At 39.5% G+C, this 15,719-nt stretch overlaps 1 protein-coding gene across 2 annotated transcripts in view; it reads right to left on the reverse strand.

Moving 5' to 3' along the window:
- Nucleotides 1-15,719, reverse strand: part of NUP160 (nucleoporin 160) — a 50,947-nt gene that overhangs the window by 34,581 nt on the left and 647 nt on the right. The window contains exons 3-12 of one of the 2 annotated variants that reach the window (XM_061609471.1): nt 11,418-11,628; nt 10,279-10,501; nt 9,614-9,698; nt 8,038-8,152; nt 6,026-6,184; nt 4,935-5,012; nt 4,385-4,482; nt 3,331-3,415; nt 2,411-2,479; nt 440-523 (exon numbers count right to left, since the gene is read on the reverse strand). In XM_061609471.1, coding sequence (XP_061465455.1) covers nt 440-523; nt 2,411-2,479; nt 3,331-3,415; nt 4,385-4,482; nt 4,935-5,012; nt 6,026-6,184; nt 8,038-8,152; nt 9,614-9,698; nt 10,279-10,501; nt 11,418-11,628 — 1,207 coding nt within the window. The remainder of the gene's footprint in view (nt 1-439; nt 524-2,410; nt 2,480-3,330; nt 3,416-4,384; nt 4,483-4,934; nt 5,013-6,025; nt 6,185-8,037; nt 8,153-9,613; nt 9,699-10,278; nt 10,502-11,417; nt 11,629-15,719) is intronic. The other variant, XM_061609472.1, reaches the window with a different exon arrangement.

Consider the following 15,719-nt stretch of genomic DNA (forward strand, 5'->3'; position numbering starts at 1 on the left):
CCCAGTTGAATGCCCAGCACTCTGTCCAATACCATCATAGTTTTCTGTTTTCATAGCCACACGGTTAATTTATATAGGCCTGAATTCATACAAGTTATTATGAAGCAAAATGTGAAATCAGAAGTCAGATGTAGTGCCATCAGTACAAGCTGTATAAAGTAAAAGAATGATAATATTCAGCACACACTGTAAACCCCCAAACTATGCTAATTTAATTTTGACACCTTGTCTGGTATTGATAATTGTATTTTCCAGACATATGTCTAGGTCACTGGCTAGAAAAAACAAAATGCCAGATGCAGAACAATGCTACCTATGAATTTCTCCAGCGACAGGTCAAAATGGCTGGTTTGCCAAACTTTCCTATAAATTAGTATTCAAGAATAACAATACTAATCTTGTCAAATAGTGATAAGAGGGTTCTAAATGGAAATGTTACCTCATTTTCCAGAGCTATAGTGATTTCTTTTTTTAGCTCATCCCAGGACAGGTCTGTGAGTCTCTCAGCTCCTTGAGAAAATATCTAGGAGAAAATTACATGATGATGATTAATTTATTAGTTGCTTTGTTCATAAAAATGAACCCAAAGAGAATACAATAAAAAGATTAAAATCAATATGAAACTAACAATTAAAAAGTTAAATACAATATATGATAAGAGGGTGTTTCTTACTGCTAAACCATAAATCAGCCACAATTTCATAGAATTGTCCAATGTAATATTTCTAAGTAAAATGAGAACTGAGAGCAAGTCACTAAATGGAAAGGAGGTAGGGCATTGGTGAAGCAAGTAGCAATATCACAGTGATATCACAGATATTGGGCTTGATTCACCAAGCGTTGGATTACTAATTTTTTGTTGTTCTGAAAGTTTGCCTTTTGCCTGTTTCAAAAAACAAAACAATTTGTCCTTTCCCTGGCCTTGTGTTAAGAGGTCTGCTGCTTCTGACCAATTCTGAATACATTTCAGGCAGGTGCTCAAGGGAAAGCAATGTTCCTGCCCGTGAGGGAGAGTATCTGGAGGCACTCCAGTCTCTGGGCGATATGCTGAGGAATCACAATTCCACACACAGCTGCCAACAGCCTGCTGCTCCCAATTGTTTTCAAGCTCAGTCATGGTCATGGCTGCCCTTTATCCTCTGGAGACATGGGTTGGCTTTCCATTTGCAATGGTTTCCTGTAACCATGACACCTTAATGTGTGTAGTTTCCATCCTCCAGGGATCCCCCCCACCTTGTTACACTTTTTTATATACACTCCTTTTTTTAACCCTACTCACACTCCTCCATTCTCCTGAGTTGGCATCTTCTGGCCAGACCCGCATCCTGCTGAGGCTAATATCTCCAAGGGTGTAACCATGGTTCAGGATGTTATCCTTGCAAACTCCCTGTAGCCACGGAACCACTCGCTTCCAGCTAGGGAGAGGGGCCCTGTTGGTGGTATGGAACTTGCTAGTTCTACTATCATTTCCATGTTAGTTCTATCATACCCAAACTGCCTGCAAAGCACTGAAGTTCCAAGGCAGTCTCTGGGTTTCAGGGCTAGAAGACAGATTGGCCGAGCTCAACTCTTCCTCACCTGATGTGAACAAAGAGCTTGCTATGGACAAATATTCAAGAGTGGTGAACACTTCGTGTATCTGTACTGCCTTTGAAATCATGTGCCTGGCCTGTTGGTATTTTTATTGCCTTGATTAGTTTATTTTCCTTCATGATACCCAGACAGCTGAGCCATACCAGTAAAACCCCACTGATGTGGAAGTAGGAGGCCTGCAGTGCCTGATCTCCTCAGCTTGTCAGGGTGGGCATATTCCAGAACAAAACTGATGAAAAAGTTCCTCTCTACCATTAAACATTAATTGAAGAGAATGCCATATTTGCATGACTCTTCCGGTCAGAGGTGCATTGTGCCTGCCTTCTTCTGGAAGGGTTAACCTTTGATTTTGTACTTCCTCCAATCCTGCCTCTCTTTCATGGTTTAAAGGACTGACGAAGATGAGTCCCAAAATTTAGAATTACTACAGTTCTAAGAAGCTTTCCATGTAATTTCACTGTACAATGGAATCCCAACTTTAAATTAGCTTTCCTATACACATATATTATCTAGGAAATACTTTGGACTGTTACCTGACATGGTGGGAACGTGCAATTTAACAGAGCTTCATTAAGTTGTTCATACTTAAATTATAACAGCACAATGCTAATTGCTATCCAAAAGAATGCTCTATGTAGATGATTGCTAACGGAAGGCCACTGTAACTGTGAACTGATACAGCAGAGGAATGTTCCACCCTGCTGCCCCAAATGCCAGCCTTGCCATTTTGTGCCAAGTGAAATCTTAGTTGGTTTGTTAGTGTAAATTTTCATGGTTTTCCAGAAGTTCCCCAACAAATGATGATCTTCTTGCTCACCTGTAAAGCTTTAAGCAAAGCTGCATTTGTGAACTGGCCAGGCATAAAGATGGCTTCTGTAAATGTTTCCTGCAAGAGTCAACATAATTAAATATTTCCTAGACAGATCATACAATTCATTTCATTCTCTTGCACTAACAGCACTAATGCTATCCCATGACTATGTTCTAGTAACCTCTCCACTTCAGTTTACATTACAATTTCCAATATACACAATAAATATTAATAATATGAAATAGCATGTATAGCGCTCTAATGCATCTATACCTTTGAAATAATAAAATAAACATTGAAAATAAGAGCAAAACAAAGTATAAAAATTTATGCACTGTTCATAAAACTTTGGAAACCCAAGACTTGAGCAAAGATGGAGAACAGGCTTATGAGGGGAAATGTTAGCACAGAATAAGAATGAACCTAACAAAATAAGACTCGCTCCCAGCACCCAAAGATGTCTTGCTTTCAGACAACTTTGAACACTGGAAGCACCAAGAGCAGTATCAAGTATATCTAAAAAACCTGTACCGGAAACAAGGTTTACACGTCAAGTTAGAAGTCTTGCACTTCAGATAAACAATCAGATTACATGTTTGACACTCCTGATCTACACAAATCTTTAAATAATGTCTTCTCTTTCAAAGATCCATCATTTGCCTTCCTTCTCAGCAACTGATCACAGATTTATTTTTTCCCATATATACGGAATGTGTTTATGCTTGTACAAATGCATACAGATACCCATTTTGGTTTTGCCATTTAAATCCATAATCAATTTGAAGAACACACTTTCTAGGAAAGACAGTTTACAACAATGTATTTGTGCTGAATCTGAAAGGCTTCAATTTATATTACTCAGCACAAAATACAATTAAGATAGATGTACAACTATAGTTACTTCAACTAGTTAGTGATCTACTCACCCTTGGGTCCTGGTCATCTCTAATATCCACTTCATCAGCTGGCAGGGGCTGCACAGAAACTTGGTTCCATTGACCTGCAACATTGCTGAAACAAGATTGGACCATTTGAGCCAGCCTTACATATACAGTTCAAGAAAATAATTTTTACTTGGAAGCAACTATGATGTATTACATAAAATCACAATCTTCCATATTTTTACCCATACTATCAGACCCATAAAAGTTCGCTGATGTGGTTTCCCCTGTATACACACAGGCGCATGCACAAAGACTCTTGAGTTTCTTTACCCTTCAATGCCAAACTAGATATCTAAGGGATATCGTTTCAGCAGCTCTGTAGCTTTCAAAATCCAATCATTTCTCTTCCACCTGTGAAGAGAAAGTTTTCCTGGTCTTTGCTCTCTACCAAGCCTCCATCAACAAGCTTTACCATTCTCAATTTCCTCACTGTCTCTTCTGCAATCTTTTTGTGATGCAAGCCTGCCATTCCAGTGTATGACTCTTCAAAATTGCAATATCCCCAGCCAGCATGGCTTCCATCTATTTCTCCAATACAACCAATACATACAATTGCTGGCAATTTCAAAGAAACAATCTGGGAGCTCCTGTGACATGCCAAGTCTGCCAGCAGAAGACAGAGAAATCACCTTTCCAATGTTCACGTTGAGTCCCCATCTCCTAGCTCAAACAGGTGCTAAGAGTGAAACTCATCTAATTGGTTGAGTAAGCCTGTCTGTCACTCACAGCCACCTGTATCATAAATTTAGAACATGGCTCCCCTATTCTTTTGTCCACTTCCTTGACTATCTGAAAATGCCTTTTACAGAACTACCTGGTAGCCCCTACGCCTCATCAATAAGTATGAAATGCAAACATAGGTTATGGTTGGTATTTTGTTTGTTTTAAGTACCTTTCTTCTTTCCTTTACTCTTGATAAAATCTATCTTTACTTTGGAATCAGGGCTTGGAGTAAGAGATTGACTAGTCCACAGGAACAACTTTCTCCTTTTCCACCTTGCTGCTCATGGTTACACTATGGGTAAACAAAACTTACTGCTCAAAATTGATGTATTTCACAGTTGTCTGATTTTCATCATCATGCCAGAGTGCCCAGATCTCAGCAGTAGTTAAAGCAAAATCAATAAGGGTCTCCTAAGTAAAAAACATAATGAGTGGATTACAACACTGAATATGGATTTCAAACCTAAATGAACACAAGATAATGAATTAAAAATAGTAACAACATGTTAACAATGAAGAGAATTCAAATTTTGTTGAACATATTAAAAATCAATTTATTCTTAGCAAACAAACACTGGGAACACACACAAAAGATCCCATGGTACACAAGTAGCCAGAATCACAATCACAATGAGAACTGAATGAAGATACAGGAGGCAGGTACACACCTCCCATTCCCTCCAACATCCCTTTATATTGCCTGTTCCCATGTAAGATGGGAGACAAAATGGAAGGGAGAGCTCAATTAAGCCCTATCAGTGTAGAGTGGATGTTTCTTGAGACATACATTTATTTTTATCTAAATAGTGAATAACCATGAAACCCCTTTAGCCGCATTGCCTCCAAAGGTTATACATTCCCACCTGTGAAGTGAACAGTGATGATATGTGATCAAGACTATAGTGTTGACTCTCTGTGCTGACCAACTGGAAGACACAGAACTGCAAAAAATGATTCTGTAATTAGTGCAAATAAAAACACAAATCATTTTATCCTGTCCTTACATTCCAGTTACCTCATTCCAATACCCAGTAACGATTCTGGTCATAATGGCACTGGCCTTTGAAAATTAAGAAAATAGATGCTACTTAAGTTGGATGTTTTAGCATTTATAGAAGAGAAGACATCCTTAACAATGAATCCACTCTTCAGACTTTATCCTTCAGAATAAGGAGCAATAAGCTCATTATGGAGACAACAAAAGTGCATTTGGATTAGAATGTCTCCATGTCGGAGGGATGGGATACATAGTTTCCCTTTATCTAAGATGTAATTCTGTCCTCTACAGACTCCTTTATAGTGCATTCATTTTCCCATTGTCTCCAGCCTTCCTCATTTCAATATCTTGTTGCACAGCTTACAGCTCTAAGAAAATCGATACAAAAAATTGGGGTTAGGGTTCAGATAGGAAGTATAGAGAAGTGAAGGCCCAGAAAAAAAACAGAAAAGGCTGATTTTTCCTTCCCCCTGCAAATTGGAGAAAATGGGAGAATTTTCCTGAATTTTTCTGAGCCTCCATATCTCTACGGAAATGCACCAATCCTTACTGAGAATCATCTGGATAACTAGGAAATAGTCTGCATATTTTTTAAAAAAAGCTACACCAAGGAATTATCTGCAATAGAAGTGATAAGATGTCCTTCCTTGAACTATGAATTTGAAAGTCATCCTCAAAGTACTTCCCCAATATATATGAGCTTATATATCTTATATATAAGCACCAATGTGGTATTATTTCCCAGTTTTTAAAGCAAACGACATTTGAAGTTGCCAGCAAGCTCTCCTTTTAATCTAGGATCAAAAGCTACATTATTTTGTAAACTGCCTGAAGAGGACAAAGCAAGTCAATACTTTTCTCTTGCCCTCAAACTCTGAAATCTGTGTGTCATATAAATAGTTCTCCAACTTGCAAAGTAACAAACTAATGTTGTACAAATGCCAGACATTCAAGTACCTGTCCTTGTTTGGGTGCATGCAAGTATACACCAATATAAAGCCCCAATGTCTCAGAATATGCCAGCTGTAATTTGTGCCCAGTCCCAGCAGCAAGTCTTAGGTCCTTATTTACAGGCACAAATTCCAACATATCAGCCACCATCAGGCACATTTGATCCTGCCAAGATAAGAAGCCGAATGAGTAACACAAAGCAACAAATGGGACAACTGGGTAAAACATGACTACCAAAACAGCAGCTTTAGATGCAGGACAGAGATATTGCACTCTACTATTTCTTCCACAGTTCACAAAACCTTGAGGTTTTTTGTCACATTTTCTTATTTGCATCTGGCCACAACAGCATCTTTCAGACTTTGTGTCTGCTTCTGCTTGCAAAAATACAGTTATAAGCTAAGACTTGTTAGACTCAGGGTTACCTCTAGAAAGTGATCCCCAAACCTTTTTCCCCATGGACCACTTAAAAATTGCTGATGGTCTCAGCGGACCACTTAATGATTTTTCTGCCTGTTGTAGCAACTGTAATGCACTGTGTTAGATACTGTATGATTTTAATCATACAATTAAATCATACAATTGCATGATTTTCTTTCTTCGTTCATTTCTTTTATTGTATTTTATTGTACTACAATTTATATTTCACAGAATTCAAATAGTAATAATAATAATATAATAATAATAAATTTAATTTCTTCGTCGCCTATCTGGCCAATGGCCACTCTAGGCGACTTACAAAATTATTAAAATACAATTAATAAAATACAGTAATACAATAAAAACAATAGATCTACAACAACAATATTAAAACTGGGTAGGAGGCATTACAATTATATCTATTAACCCTCCCCGGATACCCCGAAGGCCTGCTGAAAAAGCCAGGTCTTTAAGGCTTTCCGAAATACATTTAGGGAAGAGGCATGCCGGAGATCTTGTGGGAGGGAGTTCCAAAGAGTGGGGGCCGCCACTGAGAATTTTACAATATAAGAAAAAATAAGAAATAAGAATACGATTAAAAACAATATGAATATTTAATGCAGACATGTTATGGGCCACCTGAATGACACTCACAGAGCAATGGTGGTCCATGGACCACAGTTTTGGAACCCCTTCTCTAGAATTATGCCTGCTAATACTAACAGTGACACTTTTTGCACCCACCATCAACCTCGTGGGATAACTTTATAACAAAACTAAACCTTCCACACCACCGGGGTGGGTTAGGAGGAGAGTCTGGTTTGTGCCTTCACAGCAATTTCTAGTGCATTACTAGTGCAATTTCTAGTGCAGGAGCATTACTTCATGTGGGTAAGATAACAGCACCAGGAAAGGAAAGGGCCTGTACCAACCAGCATGAACCAATTACATCAACCTGCGCTTCCAGCTCAAGGTTTGTGAAGATCTGGTCCTCCCTCCTTTTCTACCCCCTGGCAGCTTTTTTCAAACAGTGGGCTGATTTTCTGCAAAAATCAGCTGCTCTGGAGTTCAAAAAAAGTAATTTGCCTCTGTAACTCCGCACATGGCTTTTCTCTGTAATTAAACACTTGGGCAAGATTAACTTTAGTCTGTCAGGTTGGGGAGTCAAAGATACTCTTATACATTGCTGCCTCCACTGCTTAAGCCACACCAGTTGCATTCATTCTACTGCTTAGAATAGACATGGAACATTAATATTTTGTGGACTGTTTCATCACAGCACCCAAGCATACTGAACCACCGCTTCACTGGAGGCCAACTGAAAGTTATGGTTTGCCAACTCTTTGGGACCACCAAAGTTTTATTTCAGAATTAGCATGTGAATGTATCACAGGAGCACATGCTTGGCTCACCGTATATACCATTATCCTACACTGAGATGTATCTAACACAAAGGATAATTAATACAGCTTGTATACTCAATGTAGCTTGTATACAAGCTGCCAACAGCTAACATTTGGAAAGTATCATCAGTCATATGACTAATCAATCACTGGCAGAATAACAGTATTTTATCAGGAATAAAATTTCACACTCACTTTGTAAGACCACATTCTAAGTTTATGATCCTGGTACAGAGCAAAGAGGAGGGCATCATGTTCACGACAGTGGACAGAGAAGCTAACAGGAAGATCTGAAGGGCCTTGGTCCCCTCTGGAAAACATTTAAACATATTTAAATTAAACACACCCACCCACCCACCCACACACACACACACAAGTCCGCTCCCCCTGCTTGCCCCCTTGCCAAAACCACTCCCATATCCTTAAAAGTTCACCAAAAGCCTTTTATGATCCTCCCCTCCGCTTCTCCTCACTCCCCATGTTTGGCAGAGAGGATCTCAAAAGACTTCGACCTTGCACTGCCGCCAATTAGGATAAAATGTTGGTCCAGGAAAAGTAGCAGTTTGGGAAGAAGGAAGATGACCAGAAGCCATGGCCAGCCTGGGGATCAGCAGCGGCTGGAGTAGTGGATTACATGGCCGGCTGGCTGCTGCCTCTGACTGCCTTCCTCCTTCCTGTGCTGCTCCTCCTGCTGGACCATCTCTTCATCTCTTCTAATTGGCCAGGTGGCAGCAGAAGCAGAAAATAGTCAGGCTGGCCAGGGAGGAGGGAGGTAGCCAGCAGTGTTGGTGGCTGGCCTGGAGTTCTGGATCCTGGAGGTAGGAGCCCCAGGGCTGGGAGGCTGAGGTGCCAGTGCGGCTGTGGGGCTGCTGCAGCCTATCCTGGGTGTTCTTCTGAGGCTTGCCTGGGCCGCCCACCCACAACTTCTCATCTTGCTGTAGCTTGCAGCACTACCTGTCCATGGCCAAGCGACTTGTGGTGTGATGACATTCTTATATTTTTATGTATTATGGAAGATACATTAAACAGAAAAGCAAGCACAGAATTTAAAAGATGTTATCAATGCAACACGCTGCTTTACAATTTTTTATTAGGGGACACCTCTGATTACTATAAATGACTAACTGGAAAGCCACCCAATTTTAAATATCCAAATAGTAGCTTGTTAACACTATCCCCCATTTCAGATCCTCAAGAGGTTTCACCCACACAGGAAGCAAGCACGGTACTCATAGGATATAAAGTTATAGTATAAATCTAATACGGATTGTGGCAGGCTCTGAAGGAGACCTCTGCAACATGCAGTTCTAATGGAAGAACTGAATCCAAGAGCATTCGTGGACTTCAAATGGGGGCGGGGAAAGGCCAAATCCATTTTGCAGATTTCTATTTGCTCAAGACACAAGACATGTTCATTATTCTTGCTTTGACGGAAACAATTTCAAGCCTCATTTAATATGCTTAAGACAGACAGACCCACCTAAGAAAGAGAACATTAAACTTTCAAAAATTAATCATGTCCTGATGACACTTCTAGACCTGGATAGGTGCAAATTACTTTAAGTTAGCTAGGTACAAATTACCTAAATTTAGCTAGGTACAAATTACTTTAGTTAGTTAATTTAGTTGCTAAAATGCAACATAACTCAAAAATCATTATTGAAAGATGCATGGTAGGCCAAGCACTCTTTTAGTCCTGTTCCTACTATGCCACTGGCTCTAATTAATCAATCATAATCTAGCCTTAACTGTTTGCCCTCAAAATACTAGCCTGATAGCTGTTGGCATCCAACCCGTAAGCAAGCGTTGCATTACTGAACTTTGCTTCAACTCCACAACTGTAGTTGGTACCATTCCTAAAAAAAAGAAATGATTTAATAATTCATGCATATATGGCAAGAAAGAGTTATTAAATCAGATTAATTTTGGGTGTCCTATGTGGAGACATTCAAGACTGACTATTCACCAAACACATTAATTGTGGAAGCCCAAAATAGAACAAGGAGATTCTGCTGCTGGCCCAAACAGAGACAAACTGGTAAAGCACTACAGAGTGAGAATGAAAGGAATTTTATGCTTTGAAAGATTAATAATCCAGTTAAAATTTAAAAGGAAAGACTAGAATGAAAGAAAACTCCCCACAGAAGTTTCTTCACGGAAAGGAATATAATGTTGACATTTAGAAAGTTATGTCTGCAAAGTAGTGTCTTCATTCAAATCACAGCTTTGTATTTCATTCCCTTAGTTGAATCATTTAGTACAACACGCATTCCCTAAAACACAGTTTTGCAGATGTGAGGAGTCAATCTTCTTACACACATTAGAAAATATTTAAAACCTGGTTTAAGTTCTTCTTGAATGTGTAATTTCTGAGATTTGTAACTGAAGAATAAAGCAGCCTAAAAGAAAATTATTTAGATCAGCTTACACTCTTACCGTAAGTATCATGAGATGGCAGATTAAGGACAAAAATCCCACCAGATGCAGATGGCAGAGCAAAGAGTGCTCCTCCATCACTGGTAAGCCAAGCTGCTGAAGCAGTGGAATTAGTTGACAAACTAGGTATGGTGGGGATCACACAATAGTTCAAAGGATCTCTGAAATGAACTTTTCCAATATCCGTGAAAACTGACTGTATGTTACTTTCTGTGATCAACTCCTGTAAGAAAAAAACGCAGAGGAGTTTAGTTATCAAGAAAATATAAACCTGAAGAACAAAAATGGAAAAGTCAAACAGGAAAGTTATTTTCTATTCAGATTCCTCTGGCTTAACATAACTGAGAAGCATTTGAAAAATTATAACAAAGAAAAAGCTAGACAAAAGCTATTTCTTCAGAGCTATCAAAGTAATACAGGGAGCTGCCTTATACCAGGTCAGACTAGGAAGTCAGGGAGGTGTCTTTACATCATCTGCTCCTGAAATCCTTTTATTGGGAGATGCCAGAGATTCAATCTGGGGCCTGCTCCACACCAAGAATGGCTCTTCCACTGACCTTTTGCCCTTACCAGTGTATTTTATCTTTGCATCATCTGTATGTTTTGCTCCATACCAGAATTATACCCAGCAAATCCTTCAACATGAGTATGCAAGAAGCATTTGAGAATTAGATTTTTTACTCTAAATGTAAAAAGTGGGATCAAGTTTTTGGCTAAAAAATTATGTATTACAAAGCATTTCATAGCACATTCTTACCAAAGGTCAATTCATATTATCTATAAAAACCAAATGTCTGAATCAGCAACCACAGTTAATGATTGCCATTTAAACCAGAATCAAACCTCACAGCATGAATGCGTTTACTTCAAGTGCTAGCCATAGTTTTCCAGTCCAGACATCACAATCAGCTATGGTTAACACTAAATAAGAAAGAACCGACACACAAGGGGAGAGCCAAGACTATGGATTGTTTCCGATATTCCACATCATAATCTGGCATATTATCTAAACTGAACATATTATAAACCATATGCAACCATAAACCAAAATGATAGTTTTGTCTGTGTATTACATTTGCCTGGGTATTACATCACAATCTTGGAATAGTTTGAAAAAGATACTGGAACAGATTACTTACACTCCTATACAACCGAGTGGGATGCGGAAAAATCAACCTGTGTACAGTCTGATTGGTTGAAATCAAGATAACAACATTATTCTGGGTCTCAAAGATATGTACTCCTCCAGGTAAGAGGCTACAATTCTGAAATCTGAGCTGAATAGCATTGTTCAAAAGGTTTATATCAAGAGACTCTTCTATCAGTTCTAAAGTTCCACCTGAAGTAGCCCTGCAAAAGAAAACAAGTCCATTCATACAGCAATTATGAGTTTACAGAGTACAACTCAACCCAATGTTTGTATCCATGTAAGGCATGGTGGAAAGACCTCAACAAAAACAAGTGAATATCAAACATGTGTGCTACCTGTATTCCTATCTAAGCCCTAAGGTCTGCAACCATACAAAGAATGTACAGCTCCACTGCACACCTGGAGGTAAATCAGGAAGGGGACATTTGCACATCCAAGCAAGGCATTAATGCCTGCAAGCATACAGGGGAGGAAGAGGACTCCCTGTATTGCCTACCAGCCACACCTTTGCTTACTAGATTAGGAAGATGAAAGGAGGAATGAGCAGGAAGAAGCTGTATACACTCAGGCCTGCTGGGTCCTGCAGAAACTGGATTCCATGTGGCAGCACATGTCAGTCAGGCTAGCTCTTTCCTCCACCTACATAGTCTCAGCCCAGTAAGTAAAGGGAATAGTTGAGGCTAGAGACCTAGGGTGGCATAGGGACAGACATACAGGGACACCCAAGCTGTGCCTGGCACCCTGGGGCTACACTGGAACCTATATGATCAACATATTGACCCTAGGACACTCCTAGGCTAGCTTCATTAAACACCCAATGTATGTCCTAGTTGCAAACAGGCACTATGATGTAGAGATTTGTCTAACAGGACCCTTTATTAAATTCAATAAAAGATAGCAAACTTATATGTGTAACAATGTCAGGAGTCAAGCTTCTAAGGGCAATTCATGCAATTGCCCCGCTCATACCAGCAGCAAATTTCCTCTACCCATTCTCAAAGCAATTTCACTATGCAGTCAGCTATTTATTATTTATTTATTTATTTATTGCATTTGTATACCGCCCCATAGCCGAAGTTTTCTGGGCAGTTTACAACAATTAAAAACATATATACAAATTTAAAAACACATTTTTAAAAAAGCAATTTAAAAACACATGCTAAAATACCTGGGAGAAGAGGAAAGTCTTGAAAGATATCAGACCCATTCTCCACAAGCAAAATGCAAGTTACCAGTATAAGCTAAGTGAACAGTGTGTGAAATTTGTAATTATGAGTTTCAACTAGAAACACAGAGTAAGGCAATACTAATGTGAACAATAATAATAATTAATAATATTTCTAGACTGCCCTTCCTCCCAGGAAAGCCCAGGGCAGTTTATAGCACAATCAACTATACTACAACCAGTTACAAACAATTTTAAGCACATTCAAAACCAAAAGTTTCAAACAAAGTATTCTCATGTTGCAGACAAAAACAAAATATAATTATGAGGCTCAAAATCACCTTCATCCTCATCCCATCCCCACCAAGGCAGAATGGGAGATATTTGAATAACCACACAGAATTAGGAGTGAACATAAAGCTAATACGCACAAACAAGTTGAGGGCACATGTGGAGTTGCTAGGGGGCAGGAGGATGTGATAACACCACCACTGGGAAATTCCACCCATAACAAAATAGTGTGAGGCTACTGAGTTCCATGGCTAGACGGCCAAGAGAGCACTAAAGCACAATGGCACTAGAGAAATGTGGGCACTTTTGTGAGCCTTTGCTCTTCAATACAGCTCCATTCACTGATTTATTTCCTCACTTCCTGTATGATCTCCTTTTTTCTTCAAACCATTTCCAACTGATTCCCCATGATGCACTGTAATCCATGTACAAATGACTTGCCATGCACTTCTGAGATGTCCACTCCTACCGAGCTCTTTAATTTCAACTTCAATTGCCATTTCATTGTCACATATAATTAATTACTGTTGAAGATTACTACCAAAAGGAATTCAAGTTACCTGTCACTCATTTGAATGTCTTAAAATCTTTGGCTGAGGACTGTCTCTGCATGCCTTCCCTAGCAGAAGTTTGTAATATAAGCACAATAGGGAACCTTGCCCGCGATTGCATCCCAGCTATAAAACACCCTTCTCAAAGAGGTACAATTGGTACAGTCATTCTTACATACTCAGATGTTTTAAATTGTTAGGTTGTGTTAGTCCTGCCCTGAAGACCCAATGGCTCAAAACACTAGTGTTTATAACTGGTTCCCTATCTGAGGGCCCATCCATACAACTGTATAATCTGCAATGTAATTGCTTTGTGTCCTCATTAATTATCATAGTCCATATGACATTACAAGCTAGTACAGATTTTCACGTTAAAAAATTCGCATTAGAAATAACCCCGAAAAACTAATAAACTTTCCTAAACTGATAATCAATCACATTAACATCCATGGGCTCGGATGCAATGCCGCAGACTTTTCTACAATAGGCGGTCCATGGACATTCCTTCGTCATATGCCAAATCCAGTCTCCTTCCCCCCACCCTTTGCCTACACCTCTTCCTTCTTTCTTACAGTCCATTCCTGCTTCTGGTAGTGAACTGGGGTACTTTCTCCTTCTGGCTTCTGTAACTGTATCTCACTGGGTTTTTTAAAAAAAATACTATTTTGCTATCAAACATAAAATCAAACGTTCAATTAATAATATTTCCACTTAAAAGCTATTTTGCAATGTTACACAAACAATTCAGTGAAAACACAGAGTTTAAAGGACGTTTTTAACTGAGCTTCCCTGGGCTGATGGAGGAAAGAGAGGGGACAGGAACAAGCCCTGGTGCTTTAATGTGGCATTAATCTTGTAGCCAATCCAGCAGTAAGCAAAGCCTCTCTTTTTCTGTCCAACAGCTGATGGGGATGGGAGGGGGAGCCAAACATATCAAAGAGCCAAAAATCAGGGAATGAGAGGAAGGAGATGAGCTTCTCTCCCTCCAGGCAAGTCAGATCTCTCTCTCTCTCTCTCTGTGCCTGCAAACAGGCACTGTAAATTGTGTTCCTTTCCTATGAACCTGAAACTGACTAATCTGGGTCCTCCCTTTGCTAGCTTGAAACTGAATGAGAGAGGATCTCTTGCTTTCTCCCATGGTAGCCAATGGAGGATCTAATACAATTTGGGGGGAGGAAGCATGAAGAGAAGACTTGGTGGGTGCACAGGGCAGAAGATAAATCCTTTCAAAATGGTAACAGCAGGATATAGTGGGAAACAATTGAACACAGAAAGGGATTTGCCTCTCAGTTCAACAAATTCAATGGAATCATGAGTAACCAGCGGCTCCCATTCTTAGTATGCACTATGTTATATGTACAGTAATGATGTGAAAAGAATGCTGATGAAAGTTAAAGAGGAAAGCACAAAAGCAGGACTACAGCTAAAAATCAAGAAGACTAAAGTAATGACAACAGAAGATTTATGTAACTTTAAAGTTGACAGTGAGGACATTGAACTTGACAAGTTCAATCAATACCTCAGCACAGTCATCAACCAAAATGGAGACAATAGTTAAGAAATCAGAAAAAGGCTAGGACTGGGGAGGGCAGCTATGAGAGAACTAGAAAAGGTCCTCAAATGCAAAGAGGTATCACTGAACACCAAAGTCAGGATCATTCAGACCATGGTATTCCTGATTTCTATGTATGGATGTGAAAGTTGGACAGTGAAAAAAGCCGGTAAGAGGAAAATCAACTCGTTTGAAATGTGGTGTTGGAGGAGAGCTTTGTGCATACCACGGACTGCAAAAAAGACAAATAATTGCATGGGAATTTTAAAAAAAGATATGCTTCTGCACTCTTACGAAAAAGCGCGTGAAAAGCTAATGACCATTATGGACCAATCACTGAAAAGGGGTGGACTTAGGGGAGCGGCCCCTAGGTAAAACAACAACAACAAAAAGCCCACATGTATGGATGCTTGATAATTGGGTTTTCACAATAATCCGACCACAAACAGGACATGTATAGATCTCGAGGCCACCAACCAAATATGAAAAAAGCAGCTTTTGTGGTTAGGTATGGATGGGCTCTTAGGCTGCAATCCAATAATGTCTACTCAGAAATAAGCTCCGCTGGGTTCAATGGGATGGACTCCCAGGTAAGTGTGTACTGGATTGCAGCCTTAGCGAGAAACATACTAAAACCAAAGAAAAAGAGCACATTCTCAAAACATGTCAGGTTTATTTGGGTATCATCTTAAGACAAGCATACACACACACGTATATATACATGCAGCATCT

The sequence above is a fragment of the Rhineura floridana genome, chromosome 2 (genome assembly GCF_030035675.1).
Source record: "Rhineura floridana isolate rRhiFlo1 chromosome 2, rRhiFlo1.hap2, whole genome shotgun sequence".
Taxonomy (NCBI): domain Eukaryota; kingdom Metazoa; phylum Chordata; class Lepidosauria; order Squamata; family Rhineuridae; genus Rhineura; species Rhineura floridana.